This window comes from Pseudophryne corroboree, chromosome 5, assembly GCF_028390025.1.
Source record: "Pseudophryne corroboree isolate aPseCor3 chromosome 5, aPseCor3.hap2, whole genome shotgun sequence".
Classification (NCBI taxonomy): Eukaryota; Metazoa; Chordata; class Amphibia; order Anura; family Myobatrachidae; genus Pseudophryne; species Pseudophryne corroboree.
The window spans coordinates 689,069,936-689,088,597 of record NC_086448.1 but is presented as its reverse complement, the minus strand read 5'-3'; the positions used below and the strand labels follow the sequence as shown (position 1 = coordinate 689,088,597).

Sequence of the window (18,662 nt, the reverse complement as noted above, 5' to 3'; positions counted from 1 at the left end):
GCCATGTGCATAGAGCATCACTACTTGGACTACATTTCCCAGCAACCTCAGAAGTCGGTCCACGTCTGGCATGCTGCAACAGTCTATATAGAAATTTGCAGCAAAATAATGTAGAAATAGTAAGAAGAGAGTGAGTGATATAAAGAAAGAAACAAAAGTTATTAAAATTAATAATAGTACCAATGGAAGGGATTAAATCAAATGGCTCTCTGTATAAATAAATTATTGTTTCTTGACTTGACTCTCCGATATAATTATCAAAACATGATGATTATAAATATACATATATTCATAACTATAATCAGAACTGATATTGTTACATTCATCGGAGATGTACTAAGCCTTAGATCAGGGATTTCCAACCACGGTCCTCAAGGCACGCTAACAGTCCAGTATTTAAGGATAGCCATACTTGAGCACAGGTGACTAAAGGGCTCATTTATCAACAAGTGATAAAACTTGTTGTGAATGATAAAACTGGTTGTGTATGATAAATTGTGCCCCAGTCAATCAGCTCCTAACTGTCAAGTGTTTGAAATATGACAGTTGGAACTGATTGGCTGGAACACCATTGTGGATACGCAACGAGTTTTATCACTCACAATGTGTTTTATCAATCATTGATAAATGGGCCCCTTAATTAGTACCACAGTTGTTGTACTTGGTCTTGAGGGTCTCTTCCACCTAGGACCCCCGCATTCTAAAATCTAGCCCTATGAAGGAGAGGTCTGGATAGATGTTGTGAATTGGGTCAAAATGGTATCTGGCCCCTGTTGTACAATGATGATATTTGGAGTAAATTGCATCATAACACCCCTTTACTGGGAAAGTAGGTGGTATCTTGGAGGCTGGTCTATTCTTAGAGTCCATAGAGAGCTTCCTGAAATTCAGGAGTCTCACTGACATCAGCCAAGTATGGCATACACCTATATATGTTCTGTGTAAACTCTGTCTGACAATTGTGCTGCACCCACATTTTTTTAATTTTTTTAAAGTCTCCCCCGAGTATGTCTAATACAATTGCTTGCACATCACAGAACAGATGGGCGGATCCAACCTCCTTGACCCAATCATGACAGATGATGTCATATGATAAAGGCGGGAGTAAGGGAAACAAGTTAACCTTATAAACAGGCCAATGTCCTTTTTGTGCATTTAAACAACATCTATATAGTATATCAACAGTAACGTACATGACTAAGCACACCTCTAAGTGCAAATGTTTTTATTGTTGCTTTTAAAATATATTGCCCAGTTTAGCAAATTACACATTATTATTTCACTGTGTAAGTATGTGCCTTTATCTCTGAAGTAGCTGAACATTTGCTATCTTCATTGCTCTCGTAAATTAACCTGCTGTACAGTAATATCCCGCAATTATATTGCATACTACTTGTAACATATAACCTCCATTGAATCTGCTGATCTACACATAAATAACAAGTACTGCTGGACAATGCTACACATAAAGAAATATTATACAGTATTACTTGTAATGTAAATAGAATAACTTCAATTAAAGGAAGTGTTTATTGTTTACTGTATATACTTATTGCAGTATATATCTGTAACATTATATAATACTGATTAATCCACTGGTTTCCAAACTGGGTGACGCAGGGCACTTGTCGGGTTGCCATGGTTTGTGGTCCAGGACCAAATCTAATTATTTATGGTCCATGTGATAGGTAAAACCGGAGCTGTGGCTGGCAATCATAAAATATGTGGACAGACAGACATAAGTACAACCTGTCTACCCCCACATAACTGAACCTAAGGATGACATGTATGTGCTGTTTACTTAATTTACTTATTTTTGCAGAATTTTTCAATAAGAAATTTGTGGCCTAAAGATACACTGAAAAAAACAACTGCCGGTGCTCTATGGTGCTAGGATTAAAACAGTCTGGGAACCCCTGGATCGACAATATGTTCTGTGAATTAGGCCAAGTACAGCATCAGAAAATTAAAACTAGATAGACCTGAACGGTGTGGTTTACATGTGAGAATGGATTATGCAATTAAGGAAGGTATTAAGATTATTTATAATTATTCATCTTGGATGTGAGAAGACTGTGATGGCTTAACCTTTCACACCGCCCCCCCCCCCTCCCACACACACACACCCCCATACACACACACACACACACACACACACACACACACACACACACACACACACACACACACACACATACTATGATGACTACAGTGCAAGTGGAGAGATGAGAGTTACAAATTACAAAAGGTGTTGAGTGACCCTGCTATGTGAAAAGCATTATTTTATAAACTATGTTTGTAAACTAGAAGCTTATACAGACAGTGGAAAAAGCCTTGAACATGGTGATATCTCCTATATATTAGCCCTGTGACTCTGTGCCTGCATTTCTAACGCTGGGTGGAGTCACAGACCTGGGCAGACTTAGCAGCTCCTGGCCTGTCCCAGTGTCGGCACACCACTAGCAGAAGGGAGCACCAGCCAGAGATTCCACCCACCATTCCCAGTGCACAGACGCCCCACACTGCCAGGTAAGCATGGCCACCTAGCCAGGCGCACCCCACACTACCCCTCCCCTCATCTGCACACACCTTCCCCACCACGCCAGGACATACAGCCGCAACCGAGGCCACCGCTAACCCTTCCTACCATCCATCAGACGCATCCGGATGCACACTCACTGCAAAATGCCGTCCACACACCGCCCGCACAGAGCGCTCCCTCCCTCCCCACTACCGCAGCACAAACTATCTCCCTCACTACAACGCCAGCTCCCTCTGTACTTCCACACGCCCATCACCCGCAACTGTCTGGCTGCGGGTGACAGGCCCGCACACGCCGCTCCCCCCCTCCCCACTACCGCTGCACACACTCTCTCAAGCAGCCGGGCGACACTGTACCGCCAGTCTTCCTCACTACAACGCCCGCTCCCCCTGCACTTCCACACGCCCGTCACCCGCAACTGTCTGAGTGTGGCCGACAGGGCTCTCGCCACTCCCGCATCCCCCAGCGCAAATTTTAAGCAACACCCTCCCACCACCATCCACCCGCACCCCCACCCAGCCACCAACTACTAAGCCACACAATAAGATCTGTGGCTTACGAGGCAGCAGCAGCGCGGCCCCCCCCCCCCCACCTTGGGAGGATGGCTGATATTGGGGGGGGGGGGGGGGGGGTGAGAGAACGGGATGGCAGATATTTTGGGGGAAGGGGGATGGCTTATATTATGGGAGGGATGACTGATATTGGGGGAGGGGGATGGCTGATATTGGGGGGGGGGTTCCCATGTATTATTGTGTGCCTGTTTAGTTGTTGCCTGGGTGGGGGTGGGGGTGGATACTGCTGCGAGGGGAGCCATTTCTTTTTACAGCTGCTGCTGGGGCCAGGACTGCCAACAGCCCTGTCACCCGCAACCACACATACCTGCCACCTGTCCCCATTTTCGCAGCACAGTCCCCTTATTTTGGGTCTGTCCCACCCGCGGACACCAGTGTCCCGCGTTGGGGGGGCCCTTGGGAGCGACCTGTCAATCACTGCTCTGTCTAATGCAGCAGTGTTGAATCGACGCTGTGCGCAAGCGCACAGCTTCTATTAAATGGAGACAGAGCAGAGGGGGCATATCAGCAGCTCACAGAGCGCTCCACATGCCCCCTCAGTGACGAAAAATGTGGGCCGGGATCAGCAATCTCTGCACCAACACAAAGCCACACCACTTTTGAATAGCCCACGCCCCCTTTCAACCATGGCCGCACGCGCTGCACACGCACATAACTAAAGTGTCCCTCTTCACTGCAGTGCAATGTTGGGAGGTGTGCCACAATTACATACACAAATCACACACACACCCAACACACTTTCTTACAGACACACTCACACCCACCCACACCCCTCTTCTACACACCCCACACACCGTAAGGCCATCCCACACCCACCATAACTCCATACCTGCCACTCACACACCACAAATACAACACCCATCCAGCTTCTCCCCACCCAAAAAATTCACCTAATGGCCACACCCCTACCCCCCAAGAAAAACAAACCCACCACCCTCCACCCATCCATCACATATCAACACACTCCACCCATGCACACCTCCAACTCCATCCCCCTAACACCCACAACCACAACTCCATCACACATTGAACGTCCTGTCACCACCCTCACCCCTACACCAATACATATAGAGGCACCCACCCACCCGCACCCTATTCCGCAAGCACCATACATCACTACCCAAAACTTTTTCTTCACCCACACACACAACCACTTACCTCTCCAAAATAACACTCCAGCACCCACATTCCCTTCCACACCCTCTACAATCCTGCACAACACCACTCTACCCCTATTACACACCCACCTCCCTCTCTAAACAGCCCATGGATTCTGTCAAACCATCACCACAGCAATTAGCCCACAACTGGACCCGTCTCGCAAACAAGCACCCACATGCCAATTCCTACTCCCCCCCCCCACACACACCCCAACCTCCCATCCACACACCACAATACCCTACACAAAGCACCCTATGCAGAACACCCACAGCCATGCCACCTTCCAACAAACTCACACTACAACACACACATACAACTCCACCAACTACTACACCTACTAACCCCTCAACCACCTCTCACCCCTAGCCCAACTCATACCCTGCCCAGACTACATACAACGTCCAACCACACTCAGCCCAGCCCCCCCCACCACACCCCATTTTCTATACAGCACGCACAATCCATGTACCCCTTCCACAATAAACTAAACAACATACATTGTTCCTTCACCTTCATCCACAATCCAGCATGCAATAAATACAACACCTACTACCTACAAACTGTGACCCTCAACAGGGATTATGTCGATCCATCACAACCAATGATACCCCGCAACACTACGCGTCTACCCTACACATGGGCTACACACACACTTAAAACCACACTACACACCATCAACTTAACACGCCCTACCACCACTCCAACAACCACACAGCTATCTTCACCCTGCACAAACCCTACCACAACCCACCACACTCCGAAACTCACAACTACTATGCCCCTACCCCTCATCCACCCACCTTTACACAAGTACAGCACCTATGCACCCCCTTGCCCATGCCCAACAACCCCATGTCAAACCAACCACAGACACACACACACACACACACACACACACACACACACACACACACACACACACACACACACACAATCTCCCTTCAGACTCCCACATTGACATTCTCCACACAGGACAACCACCACCACTGACTACCGCTACATATACCTTTTTACACTGCACCTCTACAATCACTACCCCATTCACATGTCCCATTCTATAACCACACAGACAAACACACGCACACCCTTCACCACCATCCCTCACCACAAGCAGTCACAACCTGCATCTCAGTCCCACAGCCACACGTAAACACAACTCCACCTCACTCAACCACACACACACACAATGCCCCTACCTTTACAACACCCACAGCATGCCATTTACAGCCATATTCTGTACAGCCTCCCCTGCAGACACTCTTCACCCACTCACAAGACCCTGCACCCCATTCACCATCACATCCCCTTTTGTCATACTACAACTACCAACGAACAAACCTCCTATTCCACCAATACAAACTATACATCTACTACACCTTCACTTTTCAGTAGAGATTACGGGGGCGTAGCCCCTTACGACGGTGTGAAGAGCGCCCGTAGGGCGCGATGAATCACATAGTAATATAATAACAGTGATTCTGAAACACATATCATACAGGGGAAATACATCCAGTACAGCATGTTCCCTACACCCAGAGGATGCTTCTGCCTGTTTCTGTAAATGGGCAAACCTTGAGTTTCAGTAAGTCCCTGGAGATGGGATGTTAGCCACAAACATTTGTCAGGGATTCGGTGAAAGCCGGACCAGACCAAATTCCGGAACACCGGACCAAATTCCGGAACACCGGACCAATCCCCATTTGTCAGACAGACTGAAGGAGCCTGTTCCCAGCATATGTGCTTTGATAGTTTTAGCTATTTCATACCTGCTCAAGTGTTAGATTGTGTACAGGTCCTGTTAGATAAGGAGTCAGAAACGGTTCCGAAGGTCTCATGTAGGTAAAAAATCCATATATGCAGAGGAGGGCAGTGGGGTATATCCAGCCATCATGCCCTTTGTTAGTGCATAACCCCATGACAGGCTCCAGAGGTTCAGAAACAGCTAGAATTATAGTATCAGATCTTTCCTCTCTCTGAAGTGATTGAGCAATGGGATTTATGCTGGGGGTGTAACAGTCTGGGAGGGTAAAGTACATTACATGGGAGGAGCAGTGACAAACAATGCAGTCAGTTTAACTAGTATTTAAATCACTCAAAGTCTAACTATTACCTCACTGCACAATAGGAATCTCTCAGCTAAACATTTATTCATAGAAATAACTTAACAAGCAGTTAATAAATGAATTACTATAAATTAGCTTTAAAAGTTTCATTTTATATTAAATATGATGGACATTTGTTGTGAATAGTACATCATAATGATAAAAATAAAATAATAATAATGATAATAAATAATATTAACAATATGGTAGAAACGCTACCTGACAAGGCTGCACACAGTTACCAGTTACTTGCTCATCTCCACAAGCAGACAGGACACGGGGTCATTCTGACCTGAACGCTCGCCGCAGTTTTTCGCAGCGCAGCAATCAGGTCATACTATGCTCGTGCGCACAGCATGTTTTCAGTGATCACCGGCTGCGGGCGATCAAATGCTCTCCCAACTGCCCCCCCGCCCGTGGGACACTGCTGCCCGCGGGTGGGACAGCGGGACAGGGTCCGAATAGCGGGACTGTCCCGCTCAAAGCGGGACAGTTGGGAGGTATGCAATACATCTTGGTGCACTATCAGCCGCACCATCTGCTAGGTGCAGATGATCCATCTGAGTATGTGAGTACTCCAATGTGAGTGATTCAGCGTTTCTATACACAACCACTTCAGCTACATGTCCGAAAAATTCTATGCTACATCAGTCTGATTAGACAACCACCCGTAACAACACAGGAATGCCCAACACATTTCTAATGCACTTCTTTGTGTGTGTGTGTGTGTATGTGTGTGTGTGTGTGTGTGTGTGTGTGTGTGTGCGCGTGTGTGTGTGTACTGAGCTCTGTACGACCATCATCAGGATTTATCTGCAGTGCAACTTAGATGAAAAAGACCCTCTCCTGCGTCCCACATCAACCCTGGTCAGACTAAAGGTATGTACACACGGTAAGATATTTTCTTCCGATTCTGACTATATAGTCAGAATTGGAAGAAAAGATAGTGCAGATCGCAAGGTGACAGTCACCTTGCGATCCCGATCCGATGCCGATACCATGCGCGGCCCCGCGCGGTCGGCATCGGCCGAAAAAATAGGCTGTGCAGGCAAGTCAATCCTGACTATCTCTATAGAAGAGATAGTCAGGATTGACACTTAACCAAAATCGCACAGAAGCAGGATCGCAAGCACACTCATTATGTGCTTGCGATACTGGCTAAGTGCCGACCCGGCCCCCCGTCGCACAGTGAGAATCGGATAAGTCCGAATCTCACCGTGTGTACACACCTTCAGATCAGGCCCATAATGCTGTATATTTAAATAATATTGTATTTAAATAATGTCATTCCCCTTCTATCTGCTGATCTCACCCATTACAAAACGTACACAGGCACAACAGATAGAAAATAGCAATTAGCAAAGATAGAAATGAAAAATTCTGTCTGGCAAATATATGTTAGTAGTAAGCAGCTGGAGTGACTTTATGGGGAACATCACACCAAACGTGCTGCAGTATATTACTGTATATATAACTGTATCATGTACTGTAAATAAAGAACATTGGTGCCCTTTCCCCCTGATTCTTTCAACAAAGATGTGTATGCACATGCCGAATGCAGTTTCCCGTTGGAGTCGATGTTGGTCTTACTTAGTCTTATTAAATTCCTTAGGCTCCTTCACAGCGGCAGCTGCACAGACTTACTTGTGCCACCGCCGCTGCTCCCACACTATTTTTTGTTACATTCTCTCACCTTCACTTTTTTTCCTCTTTCTTCTTTTTCCATTAGTCATGCCCTACACTAACTTACTCTTGTTCCACTTGCTTATTATACAGTATACTGACTCACTCCTTTATTTTTTCATATTTATATTATTCTCATTATCTTTACTCTCCATCCTTTACTTTTTCCACTTCTCTCTTTATTTTTAGTTTCCATAATTTTATTTCTTTTCACGCTCTCATACCACATACTCTCACTATTTCACACCGCACGCAGGTCCCCATCGCTCCATATCACACCGCACGCTGGCCCTGTCCCTCCTCCATATCACACTGCACACAGGTCCCAGTTCCTCCTTCATATCACACCGCATGCAGGTCCCCGTCCCTCCTCCATATCATAGTGCACGCAGGCCTCCATTACTCCATATCACACCGCACACCAGTCCCCATTCCTCCTCCATATAACACTACACGTAGGTCCCCATACCTCTATATCACACCACATACCGGTCCCCGTTCCTCCTCCATATCACACTGCACGCAGGTCCCCGTTCCTCCTCTATATCATACCGCACGCAGGTCCCCATCCCTCCATATCACACCGCACGCCGGTCCCCGTTCCTCGTTCATATCACACCGCACACCAGTCCCCAATCCTGCTCCATATAACACTACACGCAGGTCCCCATCCTTCTATATCACACCACATGCCGGTCCCCATTCCTCCTCCATATCACACTGCACGCAGGTCCCCGTTCCTCCTCTATATCACACCACATACCGGTCCCCATTCCTCCTCCATATCACACCGCACGCCGGTCCTCGTTCCTCGTTCATATCACACCGCATGCAGGCCCCCATTCCTCCTCCATATAAGACAGCATGCAGGTCCCCATCCCTCCTCCATATTAGAGATGTGCACTTGAAATTTTTCGGGTTTTGTGTTTTGGTTTTGGGTTCGGTTCCGCGGCAGTGTTTTGGGTTCGACCGCGTTTTGGCAAAACCTCACCGAATTTTTTTTGTCGGATTCGGGTGTGTTTTGGATTCGGGGTTTTTTTTTCAAAAAACACTAAAAAACAGCTTAAATCATAGAATTTGGGGGTTATTTTGATCCCATAGTATTATTAACCTCAATAACCATAATTTCCACTCATTTTCAGTCTATTCTGAATACCTCACAATATTATTTTTAGTCCTAAAATTTGCACCGAGGTCGCTGGATGACTAAGCTAAGCGACCCTAGTGGCCGACACAAACACCTGGCCCATCTAGGAGTGGCACTGCAGTGTCACGCAGGATGGCCCTTCCAAAAAACCCTCCCCAAACAGCACATGACGCAAAGAAAAAAAGAGGCGCAATGAGGTAGCTGTGTGAGTAAGATAAGCGACCCTAGTGGCCGACACAAACACCTGGCCCATCTAGGAGTGGCACTGCAGTGTCACACAGGATGGCCCTTCCAAAAAACCCTCCCCAAACAGCACATGACGCAAAGAAAAAAAGAGGCGCAATGAGGTAGCTGTGTGAGTAAGATAAGCGACCCTAGTGGCCGACACAAACACCTGGCCCATCTAGGAGTGGCACTGCAGTGTCACGCAGGATGTCCCTTCCAAAAAACCCCCCCCAAACAGCACATGACGCAAAGAAAAAAAGAGGCGCAATGAGGTAGCTGTGTGAGTAAGATAAGCGACCCTAGTGGCCGACACAAACACCGGGCCCATCTAGGAGTGGCACTGCAGTGTCACGCAGGATGTCCCTTCCAAAAAACCCTCCCCAAACAGCACATGACGCAAAGAAAAAAAGAGGCGCAATGAGGTAGCTGTGTGAGTAAGATAAGCGACCCTAGTGGCCGACACAAACACCGGGCCCATCTAGGAGTGGCACTGCAGTGTCACGCAGGATGTCCCTTCCAAAAAACCCTCCCCAAACAGCACATGACGCAAAGAAAAAAAGAGGCGCAATGAGGTAGCTGTGTGAGTAAGATAAGCGACCCTAGTGGCCGACACAAACACCGGGCCCATCTAGGAGTGGCACTGCAGTGTCACGCAGGATGTCCCTTCCAAAAAACACTCCCCAAACAGCACATGACGCAAAGAAAAAAAGAGGCGCAATGAGGTAGCTGTGTGAGTAAGATAAGCGACCCTAGTGGCCGACACAAACACCGGGCCCATCTAGGAGTGGCACTGCAGTGTCACGCAGGATGGCCCTTCCAAAAAACCCTCCCCAAACAGCACATGACGCAAAGAAAAAAAGAGGCGCAATGAGGTAGCTGTGTGAGTAAGATAAGCGACCCTAGTGGCCGACACAAACACCTGGCCCATCTAGGAGTGGCACTGCAGTGTCACGCAGGATGTCCCTTCCAAAAAACCCTCCCCAAACAGCACATGACGCAAAGAAAAAAAGAGGCGCAATGAGGTAGCTGTGTGAGTAAGATAAGCAACCCTAGTGGCCGACACAAACACCGGGCCCATCTAGGAGTGGCACTGCAGTGTCACGCAGGATGTCCCTTCCAAAAAACCCTCCCCAAACAGCACATGACGCAAAGAAAAAAAGAGGCGCAATAAGGTAGCTGTGTGAGTAAGATAAGCGACCCTAGTGGCCGACACAAACACCGGGCCCATCTAGGAGTGGCACTGCAGTGTCACGCAGGATGTCCCTTCCAAAAAACCCTCCCCAAACAGCACATGACGCAAAGAAAAAAAGAGGCGCAATGAGGTAGCTGTGTGAGTAAGATAAGCGACCCTAGTGGCCGACACAAACACCGGGCCCATCTAGGAGTGGCACTGCAGTGTCACGCAGGATGTCCCTTCCAAAAAACACTCCCCAAACAGCACATGACGCAAAGAAAAAAAGAGGCGCAATGAGGTAGCTGTGTGAGTAAGATAAGCGACCCTAGTGGCCGACACAAACACCTGGCCCATCTAGGAGTGGCACTGCAGTGTCACGCAGGATGTCCCTTCCAAAAAACACTCCCCAAACAGCACATGACGCAAAGAAAAAAAGAGGCGCAATGAGGTAGCTGTGTGAGTAAGATAAGCGACCCTAGTGGCCGACACAAACACCTGGCCCATCTAGGAGTGGCACTGCAGTGTCACGCAGGATGGCCCTTCCAAAAAACCCTCCCCAAACAGCACATGACGCAAAGAAAAAAAGAGGCGCAATGAGGTAGCTGTGTGAGTAAGATAAGCGACCCTAGTGGCCGACACAAACACCTGGCCCATCTAGGAGTGGCACTGCAGTGTCACGCAGGATGGCCCTTCCAAAAAACACTCCCCAAACTGCACATGACGCAAAGAAAAAAAGAGGCGCAATGAGGTAGCTGTGTGAGTAAGATAAGCGACCCTAGTGGCCGACACAAACACCTGGCCCATCTAGGAGTGGCACTGCAGTGTCACGCAGGATGTCCCTTCCAAAAAACCCTCCCCAAACAGCACATGACGCAAAGAAAAAAAGAGGCGCAATGAGGTAGCTGTGTGAGTAAGATAAGCGACCCTAGTGGCCGACACAAACACCGGGCCCATCTAGGAGTGGCACTGCAGTGTCACGCAGGATGTCCCTTCCAAAAAACCCTCCCCAAACAGCACATGACGCAAAGAAAAAAAGAGGCGCAATGAGGTAGCTGTGTGAGTAAGATAAGCGACCCTAGTGGCCGACACAAACACCGGGCCCATCTAGGAGTGGCACTGCAGTGTCACGCAGGATGTCCCTTCCAAAAAACACTCCCCAAACAGCACATGATGCAAAGAAAAAAAGAGGCGCAATGAGGTAGCTGTGTGAGTAAGATAAGCGACCCTAGTGGCCGACACAAACACCGGGCCCATCTAGGAGTGGCACTGCAGTGTCACGCAGGATGGCCCTTCCAAAAAACCCTCCCCAAACAGCACATGACGCAAAGAAAAAAAGAGGCGCAATGAGGTAGCTGTGTGAGTAAGATAAGCGACCCTAGTGGCCGACACAAACACCTGGCCCATATAGGAGTGGCACTGCAGTGTCACGCAGGATGTCCCTTCCAAAAAACCCTCCCCAAACAGCACATGACGCAAAGAAAAAAAGAGGCGCAATGAGGTAGCTGTGTGAGTAAGATAAGCGACCCTAGTGGCCGACACAAACACCGGGCCCATCTAGGAGTGGCACTGCAGTGTCACGCAGGATGTCCCTTCCAAAAAACCCTCCCCAAACAGCACATGACGCAAAGAAAAAAAGAGGCGCAATAAGGTAGCTGTGTGAGTAAGATAAGCGACCCTAGTGGCCGACACAAACACCGGGCCCATCTAGGAGTGGCACTGCAGTGTCACGCAGGATGTCCCTTCCAAAAAACCCTCCCCAAACAGCACATGACGCAAAGAAAAAAAGAGGCGCAATGAGGTAGCTGTGTGAGTAAGATAAGCGACCCTAGTGGCCGACACAAACACCGGGCCCATCTAGGAGTGGCACTGCAGTGTCACGCAGGATGTCCCTTCCAAAAAACACTCCCCAAACAGCACATGACACAAAGAAAAAAAGAGGCGCAATGAGGTAGCTGTGTGAGTAAGATAAGCGACCCTAGTGGCCGACACAAACACCTGGCCCATCTAGGAGTGGCACTGCAGTGTCACGCAGGATGGCCCTTCCAAAAAACACTCCCCAAACAGCACATGACGCAAAGAAAAAAAGAGGCGCAATGAGGTAGCTGTGTGAGTAAGATAAGCGACCCTAGTGGCCGACACAAACACCGGGCCCATCTAGGAGTGGCACTGCAGTGTCACGCAGGATGGCCCTTCCAAAAAACACTCCCCAAACTGCACATGACGCAAAGAAAAAAAGAGGCGCAATGAGGTAGCTGTGTGAGTAAGATAAGCGACCCTAGTGGCCGACACAAACACCTGGCCCATCTAGGAGTGGCACTGCAGTGTCACGCAGGATGTCCCTTCCAAAAAACCCTCCCCAAACAGCACATGACGCAAAGAAAAAAAGAGGCGCAATGAGGTAGCTGTGTGAGTAAGATAAGCGACCCTAGTGGCCGACACAAACACCGGGCCCATCTAGGAGTGGCACTGCAGTGTCACGCAGGATGTCCCTTCCAAAAAACCCTCCCCAAACAGCACATGACGCAAAGAAAAAAAGGCGCAATAAGGTAGCTGTGTGAGTAAGATAAGCGACCCTAGTGGCCGACACAAACACCGGGCCCATCTAGGAGTGGCACTGCAGTGTCACGCAGGATGTCCCTTCCAAAAAACACTCCCCAAACAGCACATGACGCAAAGAAAAAAAGAGGCGCAATGAGGTAGCTGTGTGAGTAAGATAAGCGACCCTAGTGGCCGACACAAACACCTGGCCCATCTAGGAGTGGCACTGCAGTGTCACGCAGGATGGCCCTTCCAAAAAACACTCCCCAAACAGCACATGACGCAAAGAAAAAAAGAGGCGCAATGAGGTAGCTGTGTGAGTAAGATAAGCGACCCTAGTGGCCGACACAAACACCGGGCCCATCTAGGAGTGGCACTGCAGTGTCACGCAGGATGGCCCTTCCAAAAAACACTCCCCAAACTGCACATGACGCAAAGAAAAATTAAAGAAAAAAGAGGTGCAAGATGGAATTGTCCTTGGGCCCTCTCTCCCACCCTTATGTTGTATAAACAGGACATGCACACTTTAACCAACCCATCATTTCAGTGACAGGGTCTGCCACACGTCTGTGACTGAAATGACGGGTTGGTTTGGACCCCCACCAAAAAAGAAGCAATTAATCTCTCCTTGCACAAACTGGCTCTACAGAGGCAAGATGTCCACCTCATCATCCTCCTCCGATATATCACCGTGTACATCCCCCTCCTCACAGATTATCAATTCGTCCCCACTGGAATCCACCATCTCAGCTCCCTGTGTACTTTGTGGAGGCAATTGCTGCTGGTCAATGTCTCCACGGAGGAATTGATTATAATTCATTTTAATGAACATCATCTTCTCCACATTTTCTGGAAGTAACCTCGTACGCCGATTGCTGACAAGGTGAGCGGCGGCACTAAACACTCTTTCGGAGTACACACTTGTGGGAGGGCAACTTAGGTAGAATAAAGCCAGTTTGTGCAAGGGCCTCCAAATTGCCTCTTTTTCCTGCCAGTATAAGTACGGACTGTGTGACGTGCCTACTTGGATGCGGTCACTCATATAATCCTCCACCATTCTTTCAATGGGGAGAGAATCATATGCAGTGACAGTAGACGACATGTCCGTAATCGTTGACAGGTCCTTCAGTCCGGACCAGATGTCAGCATCAGCAGTCGCTCCAGACTGCCCTGCATCACCGCCAGCGGGTGGGCTCGGAATTCTGAGCCTTTTCCTCGCACCCCCAGTTGCGGGAGAATGTGAAGGAGGAGATGTTGACAGGTCGCGTTCTGCTTGACTTGACAATTTTCTCACCAGCAGGTCTTTGAACCCCAGCAGACTTGTGTCTGCCGGAAAGAGAGATCCAAGGTAGGTTTTAAATCTAGGATCGAGCACGGTGGCCAAAATGTAGTGCTCTGATTTCAACAGATTGACCACCCGTGAATCCTTGTTAAGCGAATTAAGGGCTCCATCCACAAGTCCCACATGCCTAGCGGAATCGCTCCGTGTTAGCTCCTCCTTCAATGTCTCCAGCTTCTTCTGCAAAAGCCTGATGAGGGGAATGACCTGACTCAGGCTGGCAGTGTCTGAACTGACTTCACGTGTGGCAAGTTCAAAGGGCAGCAGAACCTTGCACAACGTTGAAATCATTCTCCACTGCGCTTGAGTCAGGTGCATTCCACCTCCTATATCGTGCTGAATTGTATAGGCTTGAATGGCCTTTTGTTGCTCCTCCAACCTCTGAAGCATATATAGGGTTGAATTCCACCTCGTTACCACTTCTTGCTTCAGATGATGGCAGGGCAGGTTCAGGCGTTTTTGGTGTTGCTCCAGTCTTCTGTACGTGGTGCCTGTACGCCGAAAGTGTCCCGCAATTCTTCTGGCCACCGACAGCATCTCTTGCATGCCCCTGTCGTTTTTAAAAAAATTCTGCACCACCAAATTCAAGGTATGTGCAAAACATGGGACGTGCTGGAATTTGCCCATATTTAATGCACACACAATATTGCTGGCGTTGTCCGATGCCACAAATCCACAGGAGAGTCCAATTGGGGTAAGCCATTCCGCGATGATCTTCCTCAGTTGCCGTAAGAGGTTTTCAGCTGTGTGCGTATTCTGGAAACCGGTGATACAAAGCGTAGCCTGCCTAGGAAAGAGTTGGCGTTTGCGAGATGCTGCTACTGGTGCCGCCGCTGCTGTTCTTGCGGCGGGAGTCCATACATCTACCCAGTGGGCTGTCACAGTCATATAGTCCTGACCCTGCCCTGCTCCACTTGTCCACATGTCCGTGGTTAAGTGGACATTGGGTACAGCTGCATTTTTTAGGACACTGGTGACTCTTTTTCTGAGGTCTGTGTACATTTTCGGTATCGCCTGCCTAGAGAAATGGAACCTAGATGGTATTTGGTACCGGGGACACAGTACCTCCAACAAGTCTCTAGTTGGCTCTGCAGTAATGATGGATACCGGAACCACGTTTCTCACCACCCAGGATGCCAAGGCCTCAGTTATCCGCTTTGCAGCAGGATGACTGCTGTGATATTTCATCTTCCTCGCAAAGGACTGTTGGACAGTCAATTGCTTGGTGGAAGTAGTGAAAGTGGTCTTACGATTTCCCCTTTGGGATGACCATCGACTCCCAGCAGCAACAACAGCAGCGCCAGCAGCAGTAGGCGTTACACGCAAGGATGCATCGGAGGAATCCCAGGCAGGAGAGGAATCGTCAGAATTGCCAGTGACATGGCCTGCAGGACTATTGGCATTCCTGGGGAAGGAGGAAATTGACACTGAGGGAGTTGGTGGGGTGGTTTGCGTGAGCTTGGTTACAAGAGGAAGGGATTTACTGGTCAGTGGACTGCTTCCGCTGTCACCCAAAGTTTTTGAACTTGTCACTGACTTATTATGAATGCGCTGCAGGTGACGTATAGGGGAGGATGTTCCGAGGTGGTTAACGTCCTTACCCCTACTTATTACAGCTTGACAAAGGCAACACACGGCTTGACAAATGTTGTCCGCATTTCTGTTGAAATACTTCCACACCGAAGAGCTGATTTTTTTGGTATTTTCACCAGGCATGTCAACGGCCATATTCCTCCCACGGACAACAGGTGTCTCCCCGGGTGCCTGACTTAAACAAACCACCTCACCATCAGAATCCTCCTTGTCAATTTCCTCCCCAGCGCCAGCAACACCCATATCCTCCTCATCCTGGTGTACTTCAACACTGACATCTTCAATCTGACTATCAGGAACTGGACTGCGGGTGCTCCTTCCAGCACTTGCAGGGGGCGTGCAAATGGTGGAAGGCGCATGCTCTTCACGTCCAGTGTTGGGAAGGTCAGGCATCGCAACCGACACAATTGGACTCTCCTTGTGGATTTGGGATTTCGAAGAACGCACAGTTCTTTGCGGTGCTTTTGCCAGCTTGAGTCTTTTCATTTTTCTAGCGAGAGGCTGAGTGCTTCCATCCTCATGTGAAGCTGAACCACTAGCCATGAACATAGGCCAGGGCCTCAGCCGTTCCTTGCCACTCCGTGTGGTAAATGGCATATTGGCAAGTTTACGCTTCTCCTCCGACAATTTTATTTTAGATTTTGGAGTCCTTTTTTTACTGATATTTGGTGTTTTGGATTTTACATGCTCTGTACTATGACATTGGGCATCGGCCTTGGCAGACGACGTTGCTGGCATTTCATCGTCTCGGCCATGACTAGTGGCAGCAGCTTCAGCACGAGGTGGAAGTGGATCTTGATATTTCCCTAATTTTGGAACCTCAACATTTTTGTTCTCCATATTTTAATAGGCACAACTAAAAGGCACCTCAGGTAAACAATGGAGATGGATGGATACTAGTATACTTATGGATGGACGAGCGACTGCCGACACAGAGGTAGCTACAGCCGTGGACTACCGTACTGTGTCTGCTGCTAATATAGACTGGATGATAATGAGATGAAATCAATATATATATATATATATAATATCACACTAGTACTGCAGCCGGACAGGTAGATATATTTATTATGTAATGACTGATGACGGACCTGCTGGACACTGTCAGCTCAGCAGCACCGCAGACTGCTACAGTAAGCTACTATAGTAGTATGTATAAAGAAGAAAGAAAAAAAAAAAACCACGGGTAGGTGGTATACAATTATGGATGGACGAGCGACTGCCGACACAGAGGTAGCTACAGCCGTGGACTACCGTACTGTGTCTGCTGCTAATATAGACTGGATGATAATTAGATGAAATCAATATATATATATATATATAATATCACACTAGTACTGCAGCCGGACAGGTAGATATATTTATTATGTAATGACTGATGACGGACCTGCTGGACACTGTCAACTCAGCAGCACCGCAGACTGCTACAGTAAGCTACTATAGTAGTATGTATAAAGAAGAAAAAAAAAAAAAAACCACGGGTAGGTGGTATACAATTATGGATGGACGAGCGACTGCCGACACAGAGGTAGCTACAGCCGTGGACTACCGTACTGTGTCTGCTGCTAATATAGACTGGATGATAATGAGATGAAATCAATATATATATATATATATATATATATAATATCACACTAGTACTGCAGCCGGACAGGTAGATATATTTATTATGTAATGACTGATGACGGACCTGCTGGACACTGTCAGCTCAGCAGCACCGCAGACTGCTACAGTAAGCTACTATAGTAGTATGTATAAAGAAGAAAGAAAAAAAAAAACCACGGGTAGGTGGTATACAATTATGGATGGACGAGCGACTGCCGACACAGAGGTAGCTACAGCCGTGGACTACCGTACTGTGTCTGCTGCTAATATAGACTGGATGATAATGAGATGAAATCAATATATATATATATATATAATATCACACTAGTACTGCAGCCGGACAGGTAGATATATTTATTATGTAATGACTGATGACAGACCTGCTGGACACTGTCAGCTCAGCAGCACAGCAGACTGCTACAGTAAGCTACTATAGTAGTATGTATAAAGAAGAAAGAAAAGAAAAAACCACGGGTAGGTGGTATACAATTATGGATGGACGAGCGACTGCCGACACAGAGGTAGCTACAGCCGTGGACTACCGTACTGTGTCTGCTGCTAATATAGACTGGATGATAATGAGATGAAATCAATATATATATATATATATATATAATATCACTAGTACTGCAGCCGGACAGGTATATATATTTATTATGTAATGACTGATGACGGACCTGCTGGACACTGTCAGCTCAGCAGCACCGCAGACTGCTACAGTAAGCTACTATAGTAGTATGTATAAGGAAGAAAGAAAAAAAAAAACCACGGGTAGGTGGTATACAATTATGGATGGACGAGCGACTGCCGAGACAGAGGTAGCTACAGCCGTGGACTACCGTACTGTGTCTGCTGATAATATAGACTGGATGATAATGAGATGAAATCAATATATATGTATATATAATATCACTAGTACTGCAGCCGGACAGGTATATATATTTATTATGTAATGACTGATGACGGACCTGCTGGACACTG

At 47.8% G+C, this 18,662-nt stretch overlaps 1 protein-coding gene across 2 annotated transcripts in view; it reads right to left on the bottom strand.

The window, feature by feature from the left end:
* Positions 1–6,237, bottom strand: part of SLC19A3 (solute carrier family 19 member 3) — a 36,281-nt gene extending 30,044 nt beyond the window's left edge. The window contains exon 1 of one of the 2 annotated variants that reach the window (XM_063923791.1): positions 6,042–6,237. In XM_063923791.1, the coding sequence (XP_063779861.1) occupies positions 6,042–6,191 (150 nt within the window). In that variant the 5' untranslated portion in view covers positions 6,192–6,237. Of the gene's footprint in view, positions 1–2,412; positions 2,560–6,041 lie in introns of those variants that run through there. The other variant, XM_063923792.1, reaches the window with a different exon arrangement.
* Between the last annotated feature and the right edge of the window lie 12,425 nt (positions 6,238–18,662).